This window comes from Trypanosoma equiperdum (assembly GCF_001457755.1).
Source record: "Trypanosoma equiperdum strain OVI genome assembly, contig: ctg_907, whole genome shotgun sequence".
In the NCBI taxonomy this organism is placed as follows: domain Eukaryota; phylum Euglenozoa; class Kinetoplastea; order Trypanosomatida; family Trypanosomatidae; genus Trypanosoma; species Trypanosoma equiperdum.
The window spans coordinates 9367-27751 of NW_027124873.1; the positions used below are offsets into that span (position 1 = coordinate 9367).

An 18385-nucleotide genomic window follows, 5' to 3' on the forward strand; every position below is an offset into this window, starting at 1 on the left:
CTCAGCGGGGTGCGAAGAGGTCAAAGTCACAACAGTGGGGCCACCGACGGAAACGGGGTACCTCACATAATACAGGTGTATGCACCAATTGCGAGCGTTGCAACAACGTTCGCGAAAAAATAATAGTTAAAGACACCAGAGGTGCGGCGTCAATCACTTTTGTTTAAAAAGGGGGGAAAAGATAAGGAAGGGAAATAGCAGTCTATCACGTCTTTTTTGGTTGGCTGGATTGTGTGCCTGTGTTTGTGTGTGTGAGTGTGGAAGGATCCGTTTTGTGGATGCTCTTCTGGGAAAGATGACCGGATGGAGAGCAGGCGGTGAAGGAATGGAATATAGAAAGGAAGAGCAATTGCCGTTTGGGATCTCAAACTTCAGTTACATTTAACTTAATCACGACTGGTGTTTTTTTGGCCCACTTTTTGAGGCGCTTGCAATCCATGCGCGTTAGTGTATGGCCGTCGCATTGTTTCGGTGCAGCTTTTTTGATTATACTTCCTTCAAAATGGGAATAATCGCATCGTTGTACCTTTTCCCCCTCATATCTGACATTTGCTTTTGTTGCTTCGGTTAGTGAGGGAAGCGGGGACGGGAAGGATTGTGTGCTTGTCTGTACGCTACAATGAAAACCGCAAAGGTGAACAGTACAATAAAGAAGGGGAAAGCGAAAAAGGTTAAGACCACCAAATCAACAGAGAAAACTCCTCTTACCTGGACTTTTTCCTTCCATGAGGTTAAAAGACAGCAGGCTTCGCTCCTTTTCATAGCTTGGGACGAGGATGATAGCGGCCGCATACCGCGTCAGCACCTACTTTCCATACTCTACGCACTGTTTCCATCGGCTAATTCAATGGGAGATGGTAAAGTGGGGGAGAGACCAAGTGCACTCAGCTTACGCGAAATTCGCGATGCCTTCCTAATGACAGTTGGACGTCCCCTTTCGGAAATGTCGTACGTAACGCTGAAGGATGTATGCAGTGTTTTAGATAGTTTGTGGGCGTCACCCGCAAGGCGTGAGCGAATGGCGCAGGGCTGCCTTTACAGCGTATTTACTAGTGTGGCAGATTCGGGGCATATGATGACACGCAGTGCCCTCGTGGAGGCGTGTAATCATATTGCTGGTGCCGCGATCAGCGAAGGAATGGCCGAAGCAATTCTTAGTCCTCACGGTATCGCTGCTGGTCTGCTGAACGAAGGGGAGAGTAAGATAAATTTTTCAGGATTTTGTAAAATCATGCTTCCCTTACTCGCAGTCTGATGGAGTGTACCGACTTCAAGTTATGTGACCTTGTGGAGCAACCCTCGTGTTTCTGTACGTTAGGTTTCTTCCTTTTGTTACCTTTGCCTTTGTGAAAGACACACCAGTAGTGTCGAGGTGTCCCCACTTTTCTTTTCTTTCCTGTCTCGTGGTGTCTGACTTTTTCAAGTTGCTCCTTAATGTCCCGTTTATTAACGATATTTTCCTGTACTGTGTGTATAACGTCAAGTGCCCAAATGGCATAGGCGTGTGCTCGTGCATGCGCGCTTGTATATCTGTTCTCACCGACTATATATATATATATATATATATCCTATACTGTTTGCTTCAATTGAGTCGTTGCATATGCTCATTGTGCCTCCTTTTCTTTCACCACAGTGACTTTCTCCCTCCGTACATTCTTGTTATCGTGCAGCCGAACTTTTAACCAGGTGAAGCAAGTTAGTTGATTTGGAAGTGCACGTTTTCCTTGTTCGTAGGTGTACTCCCTCTGAGGGTCTCTTTTCGAGTCCTTTTTGTTTTTCTAATTATTCCTTTGTTCGCCTTTGCTGTATTTACAGTTGTTATCACTACTTAAAAAGAAGAATTTTACTACGACTGCGCTCGCCATAACGATGGGGCAGAAGGGGAGAATGAGTGCCGCGCCGAAGAGCGTTGGGTCTTCAATCATTGGAGGCAGATCTGTGACGACGATGCGATCATCTCTCTTACCGACGCTACCTGGAAACTTTGACGACGCCATGGCAACACCGTGGCCCATTGCCAACTCGAATAGGCGGGCGTCAGAATATCCCTCATCTTTGCCCGGGTTGCCTCATGTTGCAACGACAGCCTCCACGGCGTATGGCAGTAACTACTACTTGGACCAGTACTGGGATAGGGGAATGCCGGATGTTTGGCAGAATTCCGTTGTAGGGTCATCTGACAATATGGTACTAGACAGGGAGAGGTCACGCCGTCTGATGGCGCTGCAGCGGCGGAAGTATAAGGAACTTGTTAAAGCAGAGAAGGAGGCGTTCATGGTCCTTATGCAGAAGGAAGAAGGGAGCGTCGAAAGCATTAATGCATTCACAGCATTCCGTATCTCTCTTCAGCGGAAGCAAGAGCAGTACCGCGCCAAGAATGGGCCTTGGCTTGCCCAATCCTTTGCCATTCGCGTAGAGCAGCTGATTGAGCAGGAGCAGGAAGAGCGGCGGATGATACAGCGCGCCGAGTTTAGGGTACGCGATTCGCGACAGTGTGTGGAAAGGATAGTTGGGGCCAAGATGCGTTTTCAGCGTGCGATCGAGTCACTTTTTCGCTCAGAGGAGCAGTATCGGAGCATCATTGAGGAATGGGAGACATCTGAGGCGAGACATATTAGTGCCCTGAGACCCTTCGTTACGCTGAAGAGTGTTAGGGCTTTAGGCCAGTGCCCATTTGTTTCCGTGAAGGACTGTCCGTTTCACCATCGTGGCGAGGGGGTCCGTAGCAACCACTACCGCTTTAGTGTGCGGGATGTGGACTAATGTAAATTGTTGGAGTGCTGAAAGCAGCGATCATTCTCCCACGTCCATTCATTATTAGTTAACTCACTTGAGTTGTTTCTTCCTTTGCTGGGAGGTAAAGGGCACTTTGAGAGAATAAAATGGGTGTGTTTGTACTTTTAAACATTGCTGCAACTCTGTGTAGAGTTGTCAAACACATAATTAAATTTTACCAGGCGTTCCCACAAGAGAGAAAAACAAAACAGAAAGAATACCGAGTTTTCACTGTGCATTACCGTCTTCCTTCTTCTTATTTTTGCCAATCGCATGGATTAAATTCCTTGCGAGGAATTTCCTTTTTTCTCTTTTGACGGACCTTCCTCAAGATTTTGCCAGGAAGCCCGTCTTTTTTCACACGGTCTGATGGGAAAGGGGCCGTTTGCAGACCAGATGTACTAATAAGCAAATAAACCACCCATCCCATATCTCTTTTTTTTTTTTGATTTTGGGAGTGACGATCCGACCATTGGTAATCTCAATTAACTGCTTCGTTCATGTTCACTACGTCGGTGTTTAAATACATAACGTTCTCCCTCCCTCAGGTCTGAGTTTTTAACTGTTTTCCTGTAGTCATTTTGGCAGCGGCAAGGAACGAGCTCACAAATATTTATCTATTTTTTCCGCATGATTGAACGCACCGATGTTGTTACAGGGACTGAAACTCAGGAGGGCAGCACTGTGCCGCAGGAGGCCCGACAGTTCCTGCAAATTATAGCCACCATGCAGTCGGAGTCGGAAGAACGCGCGCGAATCATTGGAGAGTTGCGGTACCGAAAGTTGCTTGTTGAGGAGGAGCGCGACAAAAATTTTATGGAGCGGGAAGCAGTTGTGGCGAAGTTAGCGGATGCAAGAGCGCAGCTGCTGCAGCTCGATGTTGAGCATCGAGAGTTGCAGAACCGACAGCGTTCAAGTGAATCAGAAATACTAGAGAATAGCAGACAGTCGCAGCGATGCCGGACGTTGCTATCGACTTGCCGTGGGGACTTGACTGTTCATCCGATGGTGCCAAACTCGGCGAGCGAGTTGGCAGCTGAAGCAACTGCTGCAGGGACATCCTCAGCTGCTCATAATGCGTATACGGAGGAAGCGAAGTGGCTTAAGCATCTCTTTATTACATACGGACAGCTTTACAACGGAACTGACTTCTTGCAAGAGCTCCGCGTTTCCATGAAAAATCTCTATGTGGAAGTATCTAAAGAGACCCACAATACCGTGCAGCGGAATTTAAGTGATTGGGAAGCCACGTGTTTACAGAGCCTACCTCACCTGACTGCTGATGAGAGAACACTCCTTCACTTTCAACTAATGCTACATCCATTTGTTTAGGAAACTAAGTGACGCAATCCAAGCACAGGCTGCGTAAGTTCGAAACATGTCGTTATGATTTTTGACTTCAGAAGGATAAATTTTGTGTGAACGGTATAGTAAGAGCTGTAGTAGCCACGCGAGGAGTTATCGACAATATGGTTCATTACTTCACGTCACCATTTTGTTTTACCGTGTTAGCAAGGACCTGACTTTCACGTGATCATATTCATCACACACACATACACACACACACACATATATATATATATACATACGTGTATATATCGTCTACGTTTTGTGCTTTATCTGCTGTGGAATCTTCAAGGACTGTTGAAATGCATCACTCAAAGTGATATGTGCATGTCAACGTCCACGTATTTACTTAATATGATTCCTTCTGTACCTTTTGCTCGTTATCATCCTTCTAACTTCTGATGCCACGGCAACGGAACCGGCTTTGAGCTGTTTGTTTGGTCACATTACTGAGCCCTAATTTTTTATTTTTGTCGCTTATAGCTCTATAGCGGAATGTTTTCTCTGCATTGCTCGTAACTTTTTTGTTTATTTTTTTTCCACCTACTCCGTTCTACCTTGTTTACCATTTGTGTGTGTGTGCGAAGCTGCCACGGTTTTGTATTTTATATAAAATGATGTCTCTCAGATCCATTTTCCTTCGTTTTTGTTGTTTTGACTGTTCTAATTCTTATTGCTTGCGCGATTTTCATCATATTTCTCACCAGCACGAAGTGTTGTTGGACAATCGCAAAACAATTTACAAGAGACTCAACGAAAATAAAACTTCGTTGAATAGAGACTGTAGGGAGTCATTCATTGTAGTTATCGAACTATTGCCTAAAAAAGATTAAAAAGACAAATAAGGTGGGAGGAGACAACAAGTGACCGAAGAAACGCTTCAGGAGAAAAAAAGGAAAAAGCGAGTAGAGTGGCTGCGCACCTTCTTCCCGAGACAGAAACGTAGTTATTCGGCATCAATCGACCCGGAGTCTACCGCTACATTGGAATCGAAATTAAGTAAGTCGATCTTTTTTTTTTTGTTGCTTTGCAAAAAACACACAAAAAAAGAATTCATACTAATGAGTGGTGGTGGTCCGTCAAAAGACACAGATAAGAAGAAGGGGGTAAGTTATTTCGTTGGAGGTGGCCCCTCTTCCGGGCAGCAGGTTGATGCCCCGGCCGACAGCAGTTCAGTGAAGGGGATGATTGACTCCCTTTTCCGCTCCGCTCCCGTGGCCGCCAGCGACGGGAGGTCCACCGCACCCCAAGCCTTTTATGGTTATGGCAGGCGCTTGGGTCACACACAGGCCAACAGCCCTTTCATTTCTCCCACAGCGCTTCAGGAGCGCACCGTTAACGTTAGAGTGTACCGCGACGGGTACACAATTGACGACGGGCCGCTACTCTCAATGGACAGTCCGGAATCAGTGGAATTCTTCGAATCAGTGCGGGAGGGGATTGTCCCTGCACGGCTGACGGCCATGTATCCCATCACAAAGATATCATTGCGTCTCATCGACTGCATGCATTTGGACTGTAAGAGCGATGTCCGTTTCCCCGGTACCGGGAGGAGACTGGATGAGGGAACGTCGGGAGGTGCTTCGAAAGCTGAAGTGAATGCTGAGATGGGAGCTGTCGCCTCACCTGTTGATGCTCGCCCATTTGAGTTTCACGAGGGGGAGGAACAGGCGAAAATAGCGATTGTCAATCTTTTCGGTGAGCGCAAGGAATTCAAGGTGAACCCCAAACGACACACTGTGGCCGATGTGTATGGTCTTGCCGCAGCGTATGCAAATGTTCACTTGGGAGCGTTCAAACTTGTGGTTCGCGATGTACCTCCAAGGCAACTTAGCGATGAATCCAAAACCGTTGATGAGGCCAGATTGTCCAACTGTACCGTGATTGTGAGAACCCTTTAATATCCTGGAAGCGGACAAGGGACCGAAACAGTGTTTTTTTTATTGTTTTGCTTGCACTTCATTTGAGGATTGCGGCGGGCAACCCCACTTGCTTTCTTCTTTTTCATTCTTTTTTTTTTACCCCCTTTTTGAGTTTATAATGAGAAAAGGGACTGCCTTACCTTAGTGAAGAAGGAGTTTGCATCTTCCATTCTCACTCTTTTCCCTTGTGGTGGAACCTTGGGGTTCACCAGACACATATATCTATTTTTTCTTTCAAAATATGTTAATGTGTCGCTGAATTACCTTCGTCGTTGTTTTTATATGAACTTCTGCTCGTTTCGTGAAACTGCGTGTCCTAACCCCCTCGGGGTTTTATGCGATTATTTACTCTTTCCATCTTTTTCTTTTCGTTGTCTACTTGCCTTCTCCGACAGGACACTTGTATATATATACGCGTATATTACCTGCAACACGCAGGTAGCGACACTACACCGGCTGTCAGGAGAGAAGGTGGGGTAACGCCTCGCCCCCGCGAAAGTATTCAAGGCGTGATAAATATTTCCCCTGCTAGCGAGTGCTTGAGGTTTTGCAAGGGGAGGGGAAGTGGAGGGACGAGCAGTGAACATAAAAATTAGTGAAATAGGTGAATACCCAACTCTTGCGTTCCCTTATCAAGTGACAGGAGAAATGCGCCTTTCCTCTGTTTGCTGGCGCTTAGAGGCGTTAAAAGATTTTACAGATTGGAGCCTCTGGGGACCACTGGTGCAGCGCATCTCAACTGGCGTTTGCACGGACTGCACGGCACTCCATACATCTGTTCTTCCAACTAGGCATCTGCAGCGCAGTCTGTTTCGTCTTCCAGTGCCAAAGCTGGAGAAAACATGCGCCAGGTACCTTGAAGCTGTAAAGCCCCTTGTGCCACCCAAACAGTATGACTTCACAGCCAAGGTGGTGCAGGAGTTTGAAGCCAATGAAGGTATAGTTCTGCAGGATGAGTTGGTGCGAACTAACAAGGCAAACAGGCACACTTCATACGTATCAGCTGATTGGTGCGACCGCTACCTTATGGACCGAACGCCTCTTCCAATCAATCGTAACCCATGCCTCGTTACACGACGGGATGCAGATAAGCAGGATATGCTTACGCGAGCAACGTTTTGGATATCCAGCAGTGTTATTTTCCAGCAGAAATATCTTGATAACACTTTGCAACCAGATATATATTACTCTGCACCACCAAACCATTACTGTCGAAGCGACTGGTTTCAGCGCACAGTGGCGTTATCTCCTGAATATGTCTCTGCCAAAGTTATGAGTGTTGGCTCTAACTTCCATGCATTTCCGCTTGACATGTCACGGTACGACTACCTAATGTGCTCTACGCGCGTGCCAGGAGTCCTCCGGGATGAGATTAAGGCAGTTGGGTTCGCACAGCATATTATTGTGCTGTACCGTGGTCAGCAGTACGTGGTAACAGTCGCGGACAAGGATTGTCGACCGCTTCCAGACGAACAAATATATGCACGGCTCAAGGCGATCGCCGAATTGAACGCCGCGCCGCCGGATATTGATGTTGGCATTTTTACATCGATGGATCGGACGTCGTGGCATGCGGTGCGTTTGTCAATGGCACGCCACCAAGTCAATCAACAGAACCTTGAGTTGCTTGACTCTGCCCTGTTCGTGGTGTGCCTCGATGACGATGTGGTGGTGGATTACCTCAAACCCGGAGGGGCCACGGGAGCCACACGTTCTATGTTGGCGAAGGAAACGAATCGTTGGTTTGATAAGAGCATTAGCATAATTGTCACGAAGGACGGTACGTTAGGAGTTAGCTTTGAACATAGTTGGGGTGACGGCTTAGTCGTAAAGCGGTACGTTGAGGATGTGTTTAATCACTCCATCATGCGCCCTAGCAAGGATATGCCAAGGGACGTTTCGCCAACGGAGCCAGTGCGCCAACTTAAATGGTGTCTCCCGCCCGAGTTGCAGCATCAGGCTTTAAAGGCGAAGACGCGAATGAGTGGGGATATGCGACGGCTTGATTTTTGCACTTCGCTGCTACCCGGGACAGGCTTTAACGACCCATTGCTGCGCAATTTGCGCATTGGTTTGGATGGACTAATGCAAGTGGCGATGCAACTTGCATGGTGGAGGCTTAACAAAAGCACGGTCAGTACATATGAAAGTTGCAGTACAGCAGCCTATCTGCGCGGCCGAACGGATTGCATTCGGCCGGCTACAATTGAGAGTCAGGCGTTTACGATGTTGATGGACTCACCGGGAGTTCCAATTAGTGAAAAGAGAGGTGCGTTTTTGTGTGCAGTGAAAAAGCACAGGACTAACGTTAAGAATACCCGCACAGGTCAAGGTGTGGATTGCCACTTATTCGCCTTAAGTAAGGTAGCAGAGCGCCGTAACCCACAGCGTGTTCCACTACTTTTCAGTGACCCTTCATACGCGACACTCACGAGTAACATTCTGAGCACTTCGTCACTTTTTTCAAATGCTGTCGTTGGTGGAGGCTTTGGGCCTGTTAGTGCTGGGTACGGTGTGGGCTATGCAGCGGGACCGGAGTGTTTACTGTTTAACGTGTCGTGCTGGAAGGAGTGTGGGCCCATACACTCCGCCGAGGAATTCTCGCGAGCAATATGTACTGCTGTTGTTGATTGCTACAATATGCTCGAGGATTAGGTGGATGAAAGGATGGACGTTACGCAAATTTTCATGCCCTCAAGAAGCTGTACCTTTATTTAGCTGCTATGTTGTGGAGGATTGATGCAAATGAGGAAAGTGTGCCACCGCCTTTGGAGCATGGGGAGAGCGCGCAGCCGATCACCTCACTGATACGCTGAGCGATGTAGTTGAAGGAGGAAAAGGGGAGTGGGAAGGTTTTTTTTTTTGACTTTCCGTGTGCTAACCGCTAGTTTCTTTGAATTGTTGTGTTTGATACGGTAGTTCACAAAATCGTATGTGTTTTTAATTACATTGTTGCATCAATTACTATTATGCATCACTGTGAGTTGGTGCGGAAAACATGTCTTCGCCGTTCTCACATCTCCGTTTGGTGATATAGACGGTATAATCACATGTAAATTACACAGTTATCACACGGGTTGTGCACGAGTTCCCATTAAGTGGTCGTTTGTAGACAACTGTTTCATCAAACAATGGGTTCTATTGTACACAGTACGCTGTACGACTTTTTCATCTTGTTTCTGGTTGTTGGGACAGTTGCAGCTGGGAGGGAGTGGTGAGTTAAGCAAGGAAGTATCACCACGCAGCTTCATTCTGCCTCCATTATTCACACTTTTCAGTGTTGGGGATTTCATGCTTGCTCACAGACCGTATCGTTTTCGGACCGTTCCTTTCCTTTCTTCGTTTTCATGAGCACGACGCGTATGCAAATTGCAATAATTTGTATATGTTTATACGAATTTATTTTTGTATACTTTTGTATATGTCGCTTCCAGCGTACTGTGTTGTCACTGGTACTTCTGTCCTGGTCCTCCTTCTTTTCCTTGGTTCTTTGTTTCAATTACGCATTCTATAAGTTGCTGCATCATAACATTAAGTGTCGTGCGGCCACCGAAGGCAATAGTCACATCTATATTTGTTTACATAATTGGCGAATACGGTCCTTCGTTGTCTTTTATTTCAGGACAACGGGATACTAGAGAAGGTAGTGTTTTGGGGAGCTAAAAGTTGGGGAAATCATAAAGAGAGGACTTACGCGTTGTGGAACTTTGTGTACTTGGTTACAGATACGGGACACAATGCCGGTTAAGAAGAAGGTTGCAACCGCAAAGAATGATGAAAAGGAGGATCTCACCACTTCCCCGGTGATGGCAGCAGAAACGACGCCGACTGCGTCTTCGCCAACAATGCAACATTTGGACACCCCTCAAGGCACAACTTCCGCCTCCGAATTGTACGCCGTGCTGCAGGCTGCCGTTGCGGAAGATCCCGCGAAGGTGAACGATTTCGCTGAGGAAATCGCACAGACGTTTGTAGAGGCAGAGAAGGCGGAAACTCCACTGCTGCTGCGCGTGAGGATGCTCGAGTTCTTTGCGAAATACGGACAGCATATGCGCGACGGTAATGCACTCAAAAAGGTGGTTACCTCTCTCGTGAAAATACTCAGCGGACCCGATAATACCCAACAGTTGTTGGTTGCGGCAGTGCAGGGCATTGCTGCGCTCGGTCCCGTTTCCATGCTCGATAAAAAATGGGAGTACCTGTCCCGTGAGGGGGCGGATGTGTTGATGCAGGTGATGATTGACGAAAACGGCTTTGCTGAACCTGTTCGTTCAGCAGCCTCAAAGGCGCTGGATACACTCGTAAGCACGGCGTTTCGTCCGGTTGTCACAAAACTGCTACATTGGTTAAGCGATGATCGTGAAGCCGAGGAAGAGGATCAATTACAGAAGGAACGCCGCACAGCTATGGCTCGTTTGAGGAAGGTGGCGCAAACGGCATCGTTTCGTCCGCAATGGACAGAGGAAATTCAGGAGCACGTACTCGCTCTCATCATCCGTGTTCTCTCTGCTGTTACCATAACAGAGTTTGCCCAACTCGCACGGATAGCAGCGTCACTACCTTCTGTTGAGGAGAAAAAGGGTTTGCCGCTCCTTACCGCTTTTTTGGCCAGCACCAAACTCAACACCGATCGTGCACTTGAGTCTCTCAGTCTGGTTGCACAGCACGTGGGCGCTGTTACATATGATCTTACCCCTATGCTAGATGAGGCCGGACTGCTTTCCGCACCGGTCGACGGTACGACAGTTAGGGGAATGTGGCATGCGAAGCTACTCCTCCTCGCCGCGCGCTCGGCAACACCTGAAAACACGGACACGCTGTATAAAACTCTTCTAGAACATGTTATGAACCTTATAGGCGATGGAAACACGTTGCCCGAGTATTTAACGACGCTTGAGGCACTTCTTCTTGCTCTCACTTCTGTTGGCCAGAAGAAACCTCTGGATTTTGTAAAACAGCTTAAAGACGAACAATTCACAGCGAAGTGTCGTAATATGCTGGCAGCTGTGGAGAAGGTGGAACCCCTCCTCATCTACGCTGTGAAGCGACTGGTGCAGAAGTCATCAGCGGGAGCGAAGGAGGCTGAGATGTTGGGTTCCTGCCACAACCTCCGCATCATTTTGTCATCCTTCTCCTCCAGTCACATTCCTATGGGCGCCATCACGGAAAGTTGGGCCCACAAACACAAGTTGCCCGTCCTTCGGCAGGGTCGTGAGGGGCTGCTACCATCCGCTAAGGGAGGGCGTTCTGGCTACGACGCTCAGCTTCCAGCAGTTAACAAGAGACCCCGCACTGAATCGAATTACAGGCCGCAGAGCAATAGAGGGTCCAGCAGAGACCTCCAAGGAAGAAGTCGTGGTTGGAAGTATTAAAAGTGAGGTAAAAGGCTCGCAGATCTCCTGAGCGAATCCGCAAAAGGGAGTGCACGTGCAAGCGAAAAAAAGAAATAATTGTGATGTGTTTGGTATCATTCTTGTGGAAGATGGCACGGGGCACTAACAACAAAGGAAAAAGGGGGAAATACTATCTTTGGACCAGGGATATGGTTCATAAGTAAAGTAATCTAATGAAGGATGTAACGATGAAAAATGCGAGGAAAGGAATGAAATATGTGTTACTCAACTAAAGGCATCATGTTTTGCTGCCATAATTTCCGCTGAGCTGGAGGTGGACTTCGGGAAGTGCATTATTTTTCACAACGACATTTCCCTATTTCACGACACCATTGTGGCACCGCCTAAACATCTGGGAAAAGGAGAAGAGGGATGAGAGAGATTATCTGAAAAGATACGTTTTCGTTGAGGTGAAAAATGAAAACGTAACAGGGATAAGGAATAAATGGAAAGAAGGAGGTGTTTAACGTCAGGTAAAGATACAATGCAAAACATTCGTTGTTGAATGATCAACACGAATACGTCTTCCAACCGTCCATAGCGAATCTCGCTGTGGAAAGACTGGAAGCGGAAGAGTTACAGGGTCGGCAGAATAAACGAATGAAATATAAGGAAAGAAAAGAGACTGCAACAATCTCGCACGCCTTTCAGCTGTCGATTGTCCGCTTTCGTTGTTTTCGGTTATTTTTACTGCCCTGAACCAACTTAAAGTATGGAGAACATTGTGAATTCTCTACTCTTTATGCACCAGCGGCACCCACACCTTCTTTACACATTTTCTACTTGCCCCCTCCCGTCTAATTAAGTTTCCACTTTCCTATACATGTTCGTTTGTAATACCCACTCATGCAGGTATTTGCAGGGTGGTGCAAGTGCTTAAACTTTCTAACAGCATCTGTTGCTGTTGCTATCACTTTTTTTTTTCTTTCTTGGTGGCCGTATGTTATATTCCTTTATTTGTATTTCCGATATCTCTTGTGCATGGTCTTCCTCTGACATGTCACGCCCGCGTGACGAGTTGTTTGGATGGCAGAGGAAGAAAGTGTGTGCTTGTGTTGGTGTTGGTGGAGGGGAAGGGGAAGAGAGGGGTTTCATTAGACTTTTACAGTCGGGAAATACACGAAGGCCGGTGTGCCTATCCCTTTTCGTCGGTTGGGGGAAGGTGGTGTGATTGAAGTGACAGCGGAGAAAAAAAAAAGGGTGCTACTCCTAGGGAAATTTTTTGTTAATTAAGCGGGAGACGGGTCTTTGCATGGAATGACCACGCAAGATGAAAAGAACCGAGACAGTTTCTTGCTTACTGCGGGGCCAGCTTTAATCTCTGGTGCTGCTCAGGCCGTTTTGTTCAATCCGTTTGATAGGGCCCTCTACGTGAGAGTGATGTACCGTCGTCATCACTTTCTTGACCGCCGTAACTTCGAACATCCCTTTCAGGGATTTGTGAACGCTGCCGTTTACCGTACACTAGTGGCTGCTTCATATTTGTTCTGGCAGGACTCCACACGCATCTTCATTGACAGGTATATGCCAGCGTGTTTCCATGCGTCTAATTCCCCCGGCGTTAACGCTTTTCTCATTGGTGCCGTCGCAGGTACTCTCAACGGTAGTCTACTGAACGGAATGCAGGTTGTAAAGTACCGTATGTGGAGTGTAGAAGAGAAATTTTCATTTTTTCACGTCACGCGCAACGTATATGAGGAGAAGGGGTTATCAATCTTCTTTCGGGGTATTGTGGCTACAATCCTTCGTGACAGTGTGTTTGGCATAGTGTACGAAATGTGCAGGAATAGCCGAAATGTTCATTGTTTCTTTACTTTTTTGGGACAGAGCATCACCCAGAAGGCACAGTACCTTGGCTTGGCATCACCAGCATGTAGCCACGCGACTGATAACAATTCCCCATCACCTTTCGTGGCGGCGTCACATAACTCCGGTGAGGCGTTATCTACCCATCGTGCAGAAAAGCCATCAGTCGATAGCGCAGTTTTTGCCTCCAACCTCTTCGCTGCAATGCTCGCCTCTGTGTTTAGTTCGCCGTTCAACTACGTACGTTCTGTCGTTTACGGTGTTCCGTCAGGATCCGGACCGGTGCGTTACATTCAGTTATTGCAGTTTCTCTACTTACAAACTCTTTTTGTATACCGTAGTGGTGAGAGTTACACGAGTGTTCATGCCACTCATGGTGGAAGCGAAAGGGTTGCAATGAATCAACAGGATCCGTTGCGGACTCGACTGATGGAGCGGTCAACTCAGCGGCATCGTTACCCGATGGCAGCGCTTCGGTGGATGAATAGTCGATTGAATATCGGGTGGGGATCCGCACGTGTTGGCCTCGGTATGGCCATTTCGCAGAGCATTTTCGTATTCGTCCAGAGCTGCTGGAAGGCTGTTTGATTCGCTGGGCTAATCGATACCTGAGGTTGTTTGGTTCATTCAGCCATACTTTAGCGGGGCTATGCATGTGCAGGTTTAATTTGTTTTGAGTTAGGGGGGAAAAAAACGTTCATTTATTTATTTTTTTAACGGCACTTTTCTTTTTTTTCTTTTTGATTTGCATGTTTTTCGTTCGGGAGAGGGATAGGGGGAAGACTTCATAGAGGTGCATGTGCATGTTTTATCAGTGTACTTTATACACTATTTTTTTTTCCTTCCCTGCGTATCTTTCGCAGTACGGGAGGCGTGTGAAGTGCTTTCAATTGTTTAAATATCGAGTGAGGAAAAAGAAGGAAGCGCATTGGAGAAAGAAAAGATGTCAATGACGATGTGGCGAATGGATTAGTGATAACGAAACGTTCCAACCTGTATTTGTTTCTTTTGTTTTTTCCTTCTTTCTTCTAAGTTGTGTTATCAAACATTACTGCTTTTACAACAACGAGAAATAAAGGAAGAAATTTGTCACAGAGACAGTAGAGTTTTACCCTCTTTAGAAAAAAAAATCAATGTTGTTATAGTTCCCAGCGACAATTTTAACGTATATATATATACATATATATAACACCACAATAGTTTTTATTGTTTTGATACGGTAATAACAAATGTGCTGTTTAACTCATGCGCAAGAACAGGAACGGACGTAAGAAATTTACGTAAGCATATACATCATTTCCTTCCATCTCTCTCCTTTTTTTTTTTTGATGGCCTCACACTCTCAGTTTTATATGCGTTTAAAGTAAATGTACTGATCTGCAAGTGTATTCCCCTCCCGCCTCCCCGCCCCGCTGCCCCCTGGAAGGAGAAAAAGAGGGTGAAAAGCAAGAGGGAAGGAGAAAATGAACAAAACTCAAATGGAAAGTAAAGTAAAGGAAGTAACAACGACATCATTTCTTTTTTTTTTAAAAAAAGAGACTACATGACTGTTTGTGTGTCGAATTTTGGCGGTAGGGATCTGTTGATCGTCTTTCATGTTCTCTTTCCTTTAACTTGAGTCGTTTCCTTTTTTGTTTTTTTAAAATTTCTTTCATTGTCTTGATTTAGTGTTACACTAAGTTCCATCAGTCCCTAACAAGCTTTCCATGCTCTTCTTTTTCCACGCCCTCCTTTAATTATCGAAGCACGCCGTTGAACTTGTTATTATTACTCGACTCTTTTTTATATCCCCTGCGGATCCCTTTCAAAAAGAAAAAAACCTTTGATGTTGGTTTAATTCTGTTTTATACGCTTCGTCGTGTATGCTTTTTCTTTGTGTGTTGTTGTCTTTGTAAGCTGTCTCCCACGTACTAGTGGCTGTTGCGTTGAGTTTATTGATCTAATCACTGGGGGGGGGAAGCAGACGGAACTGAGGGAAACGCAAGTGGAAGGAGGAATTAATTGGTAAATTGTATTAGGTGTTTCGAAGCATATTCACATTTACACATCTGCAATGCGCGGCTTCCGCTCAAATCCGCATTCAGCGGTGACAATGGCTTGCGGCGCACTTTTGAACTCCATGCGCTTGCGACTCACACAGAAGGAGGACGATATGCTGTGGGAAAATATGCGGGTTATATTGCGTCGTCACGGTGCACTCCCCTTACCGCGCGTCTCCGCTTTACTAAGTGATGAAATGTTGGAACTTGTATCAAATAACACAGGTGGACTCGGCCAGTATGTGAAGGAGCGGCCATCGAAGTTTCAGGTTGAGGTCGCCTCGTCCGGCTTAACTGTTGTAATGCTCGCCAGCGAGCTGCGACGCGCCGGAAGTAGCACTCCATTAATTGCAAAAGTTTTGGCAAATGTTGCCGCCTCACCCCAACAGCAACTATCTGTTTCACAATTGTACCGTTCTTTACCAGCGCTTGAGCAACGGAAGTGTGGTAATGAGCGCCTACTGGAGGCCTTCCTTTTGCAGCACGCATCACTCGTGCTGGTACAGAATGGCATAGTAAAGGCATCACCAACATCTTTTGTGACCCGTATGGGGTTGAACCCGATACCACCAACATCGACATCCAACCCACTGGCAGCGTCAGCTCCTGCCTTTTCTACTGCTGGTCATGCAACCAGACAAGCAGAATCCATTCATGAGTCGACGTTAACTATTAGCGCTTTTGATGATCCGAAGCTTAATCGAATCTTGTTACTTCTTCAAAAAACTGTTCCATTTTCATTTTATATTCCGCTTCGGAGTGTGATGCAATCGCCTCGTTCTGGTATGTGCTTCTCTCCGGATGCCACCTTGAAGGAGATATTGGAGGAACTGCAGCGTGTACCTGCCACTATCCTCGATTGTCGTGTGACCGGAGACGATATAAATGATGTGTTTCTCCGCATGATGGATGCCGACCGTCGTCCCTACGTTGGCAGCGAGGCTTTATCTGCTCAGGGGTTTGAGGTGCTTAACCTTGGCCAACCGCTAATCGAAGCATTCCGTAACTTTGCATCGGCAAGTCCCGAGAACCTGCAGCGCCTGCGGTCAGGCATAGCTATGACGGAGTTGGATGATGTGCTGCCGTCAGACCTTATGGAGCGGCTTCACATTTATCCGGCAACTCACAAGGATGCCGCGTGCATTTTTGTCTTTGATCGACTTCGTCACCTTTTCGACGTAAACATGACAGCATATATGGTTAGGCCGTGGGAAGTGATGGAACGGCATGAACAACCTTCTAGTTTGACGTGGCAGACTACTCCGATACCAGTGGTCCTGCGCCAATGTCTCCAGCTGCTTGGGGAGAAACCCCTTTCGGTTGAGGAACTTGTCGCCTCGCTTTCAACAAGCAGTCGAGGGCAACTGCAATGTGCGTATGCCTCCGTCGAAGCCTTTGTAAAGCAGCACTCGTTATACTTACTGTTGAAGGAGGGCTTCGTGTGGACGCCTTTTCTCGCGGCTGCGTCTCATGGCGTAAGAATCCCCGCGTCTTCTGCGGGTGCTCGGAGTGTCTGCGGGCCTGGAAGGCAACTGAGCGAAAAGGAGAAGGCGAGGATGTTGATGCAAGTTATGCCAATTGAGCATCCGGTGTTATGGACTCGGTTCCGCCACTCACCCGCTGCTCGAGAGCTTCCGTTTGATGTGTGGGAGTGTAAACAGGAGTTCTTTGAGCGTCACCGTGAGTTCTTCAAAATATATGAAGTGATCTTCAGTACGGTCCTTGTCGTTGGTCGTAGGGATGGCCAGCCTCCACCTGCAGAATTACTTCATTCACCGTGTCGTACGCTTGCAGATCTTGTGCGGCTGATTGCAATGTTCACTGTGGGTGGGGCTCAGGAAGCTACCGTACTGAATTACCTTCCACGCGATGCACGACAGTTAGTTCGTCGGTACGGCTCCATTGTGCTCATAGCTCGACAGCTTCCCATGTGGTTTGACGTGCGAGGTGATGAGTCGGGGAGTGGTACGGGGAGCGCAATTATTTCATACATCGGTGCAGACGGTGGGTCGAGGGAACAGTAGCGATAGAATATTTTTACACCGTCGCTTGGTGAGGCGTGAAGGGGTGCGTTTGTGCTTTCCCGCTGGTGGTGTAATTGCATAAGTGGTTTGAAGTAAGTGTGTTTAACATTTATCGCTTATCGCATTGTTGTTGTTGTTCAAGTCGTGGCCACATGACTACCGGTGACGACTCGAAAGTGTTGAGTTTACGGGTGAAGGCAAAATCTAACTGGTGATTGGAGAAATGCAGATTATACGATGCCTTCATTTGTTGCATCACGCGTGCTTTGGCCATTGCTTTTGTATACCAAAGCACATTCTTGAGCCTTCTGAGTACTTTCTTTTTCTGTTGTTACTCTATTTGTTGCTATCTGACCAACCTTGCTCACGTGCAATCTTCCACTTTCTTGACGTTTACCGCGTTGCAAGGGGGAATATCACTATTAGCGAAGACCCACTTCGCGGAGGAAACTTCGGGGAGGTTTCGCTAGGACTGAAACGCTGACTGCTAAACATCAGTGTAATCTTATCAACGAAAAGAAAAAGACAAGTAAAATCTTTTTGTTAAAAAACAAAAGAAAAAAAGACTCGTCTCACCGAAATTGTCCTACGATACATCTTAGGAGGGAAAGGAGGAATCACATTTGGAGGCTAAAATTGTTGAATCTTAGTGACAAAAGGATGCGTCGCTCAGTGTTTTTCATGGGTCGCACCTTTACGCAGCGGCATTTGAATGCGTGCCGAAGCCCGCTTCTAACTGGATATGTTCGGCCCACATCTCTCGCATGTGCACTTCCCACTCCTTCAGTATTGCGTGGTGCTCTGCTCGGCCCCGAGGCCTCCTCCGCCGTACCACTTGGCGCTGCTTCCGATGCATTGGAAGGTGTTTTAAGTCATGCCATGGCAGTAATGCTGCAATCCAACAGCATCACCAGCGCAACACTCAATGGTTTCAGTTGCTTACAGAATATATCAACGTGTGTCCTGGCATGCGAAAGAGTATTTAAAGTCTTGCGACAATGTGATGGAAAGTTCAACGGAGTAACCTGTGCGTGAAATTATTATTATTATTATTATTATTATTTATTTATTTTTTTTTT

The 18385-nt window shown here is 46.8% G+C and overlaps 8 protein-coding genes and 1 pseudogene across 9 annotated transcripts; all 9 read left to right on the forward strand.

The window, feature by feature from the left end:
• Window positions 1-619: 619 nt before the first annotated feature.
• TEOVI_000445100 (uncharacterized protein) lies at window positions 620-1255 on the forward strand (the record flags this gene model as incomplete). The annotated part of the gene is made up of 1 exon (XM_067227220.1): window positions 620-1255. The coding sequence occupies one exon, from the start codon at window positions 620-622 to the stop codon at window positions 1253-1255; it is 636 nt and encodes a 211-aa protein (XP_067083321.1).
• A 614-nt stretch (window positions 1256-1869) lies between these two features.
• On the forward strand, window positions 1870-2763 carry TEOVI_000445200:pseudogene (annotated as a pseudogene). The gene has a single exon. A coding segment is annotated over exon 1 (894 nt).
• Window positions 2764-3405: 642 nt separating this feature from the next.
• On the forward strand, window positions 3406-4107 carry TEOVI_000445300 (uncharacterized protein; the record flags this gene model as incomplete). Its single annotated transcript, XM_067227221.1, has 1 exon — window positions 3406-4107. One exon carries the CDS (start codon window positions 3406-3408, stop codon window positions 4105-4107), a length of 702 nt encoding a protein of 233 aa, XP_067083322.1.
• Window positions 4108-5183: 1076 nt separating this feature from the next.
• TEOVI_000445400 (SEP domain containing protein, putative) lies at window positions 5184-6023 on the forward strand (the record flags this gene model as incomplete). Its single annotated transcript, XM_067227222.1, has 1 exon — window positions 5184-6023. The coding sequence occupies one exon, from the start codon at window positions 5184-5186 to the stop codon at window positions 6021-6023; it is 840 nt and encodes a 279-aa protein (XP_067083323.1).
• A 669-nt stretch (window positions 6024-6692) lies between these two features.
• On the forward strand, window positions 6693-8699 carry TEOVI_000445500 (carnitine O-palmitoyltransferase II, putative; the record flags this gene model as incomplete). The annotated part of the gene is made up of 1 exon (XM_067227223.1): window positions 6693-8699. One exon carries the CDS (start codon window positions 6693-6695, stop codon window positions 8697-8699), a length of 2007 nt encoding a protein of 668 aa, XP_067083324.1.
• A 1082-nt stretch (window positions 8700-9781) lies between these two features.
• Window positions 9782-11416, forward strand: TEOVI_000445600 (uncharacterized protein; the record flags this gene model as incomplete). The annotated part of the gene is made up of 1 exon (XM_067227224.1): window positions 9782-11416. One exon carries the CDS (start codon window positions 9782-9784, stop codon window positions 11414-11416), a length of 1635 nt encoding a protein of 544 aa, XP_067083325.1.
• A 1278-nt stretch (window positions 11417-12694) lies between these two features.
• Window positions 12695-13831, forward strand: TEOVI_000445700 (mitochondrial carrier protein, putative; the record flags this gene model as incomplete). The annotated part of the gene is made up of 1 exon (XM_067227225.1): window positions 12695-13831. The coding sequence occupies one exon, from the start codon at window positions 12695-12697 to the stop codon at window positions 13829-13831; it is 1137 nt and encodes a 378-aa protein (XP_067083326.1).
• A 1465-nt stretch (window positions 13832-15296) lies between these two features.
• TEOVI_000445800 (uncharacterized protein) lies at window positions 15297-17306 on the forward strand (the record flags this gene model as incomplete). The annotated part of the gene is made up of 1 exon (XM_067227226.1): window positions 15297-17306. One exon carries the CDS (start codon window positions 15297-15299, stop codon window positions 17304-17306), a length of 2010 nt encoding a protein of 669 aa, XP_067083327.1.
• A 660-nt stretch (window positions 17307-17966) lies between these two features.
• TEOVI_000445900 (uncharacterized protein) lies at window positions 17967-18341 on the forward strand (the record flags this gene model as incomplete). Its single annotated transcript, XM_067227227.1, has 1 exon — window positions 17967-18341. The coding sequence occupies one exon, from the start codon at window positions 17967-17969 to the stop codon at window positions 18339-18341; it is 375 nt and encodes a 124-aa protein (XP_067083328.1).
• Window positions 18342-18385: the final 44 nt, after the last annotated feature.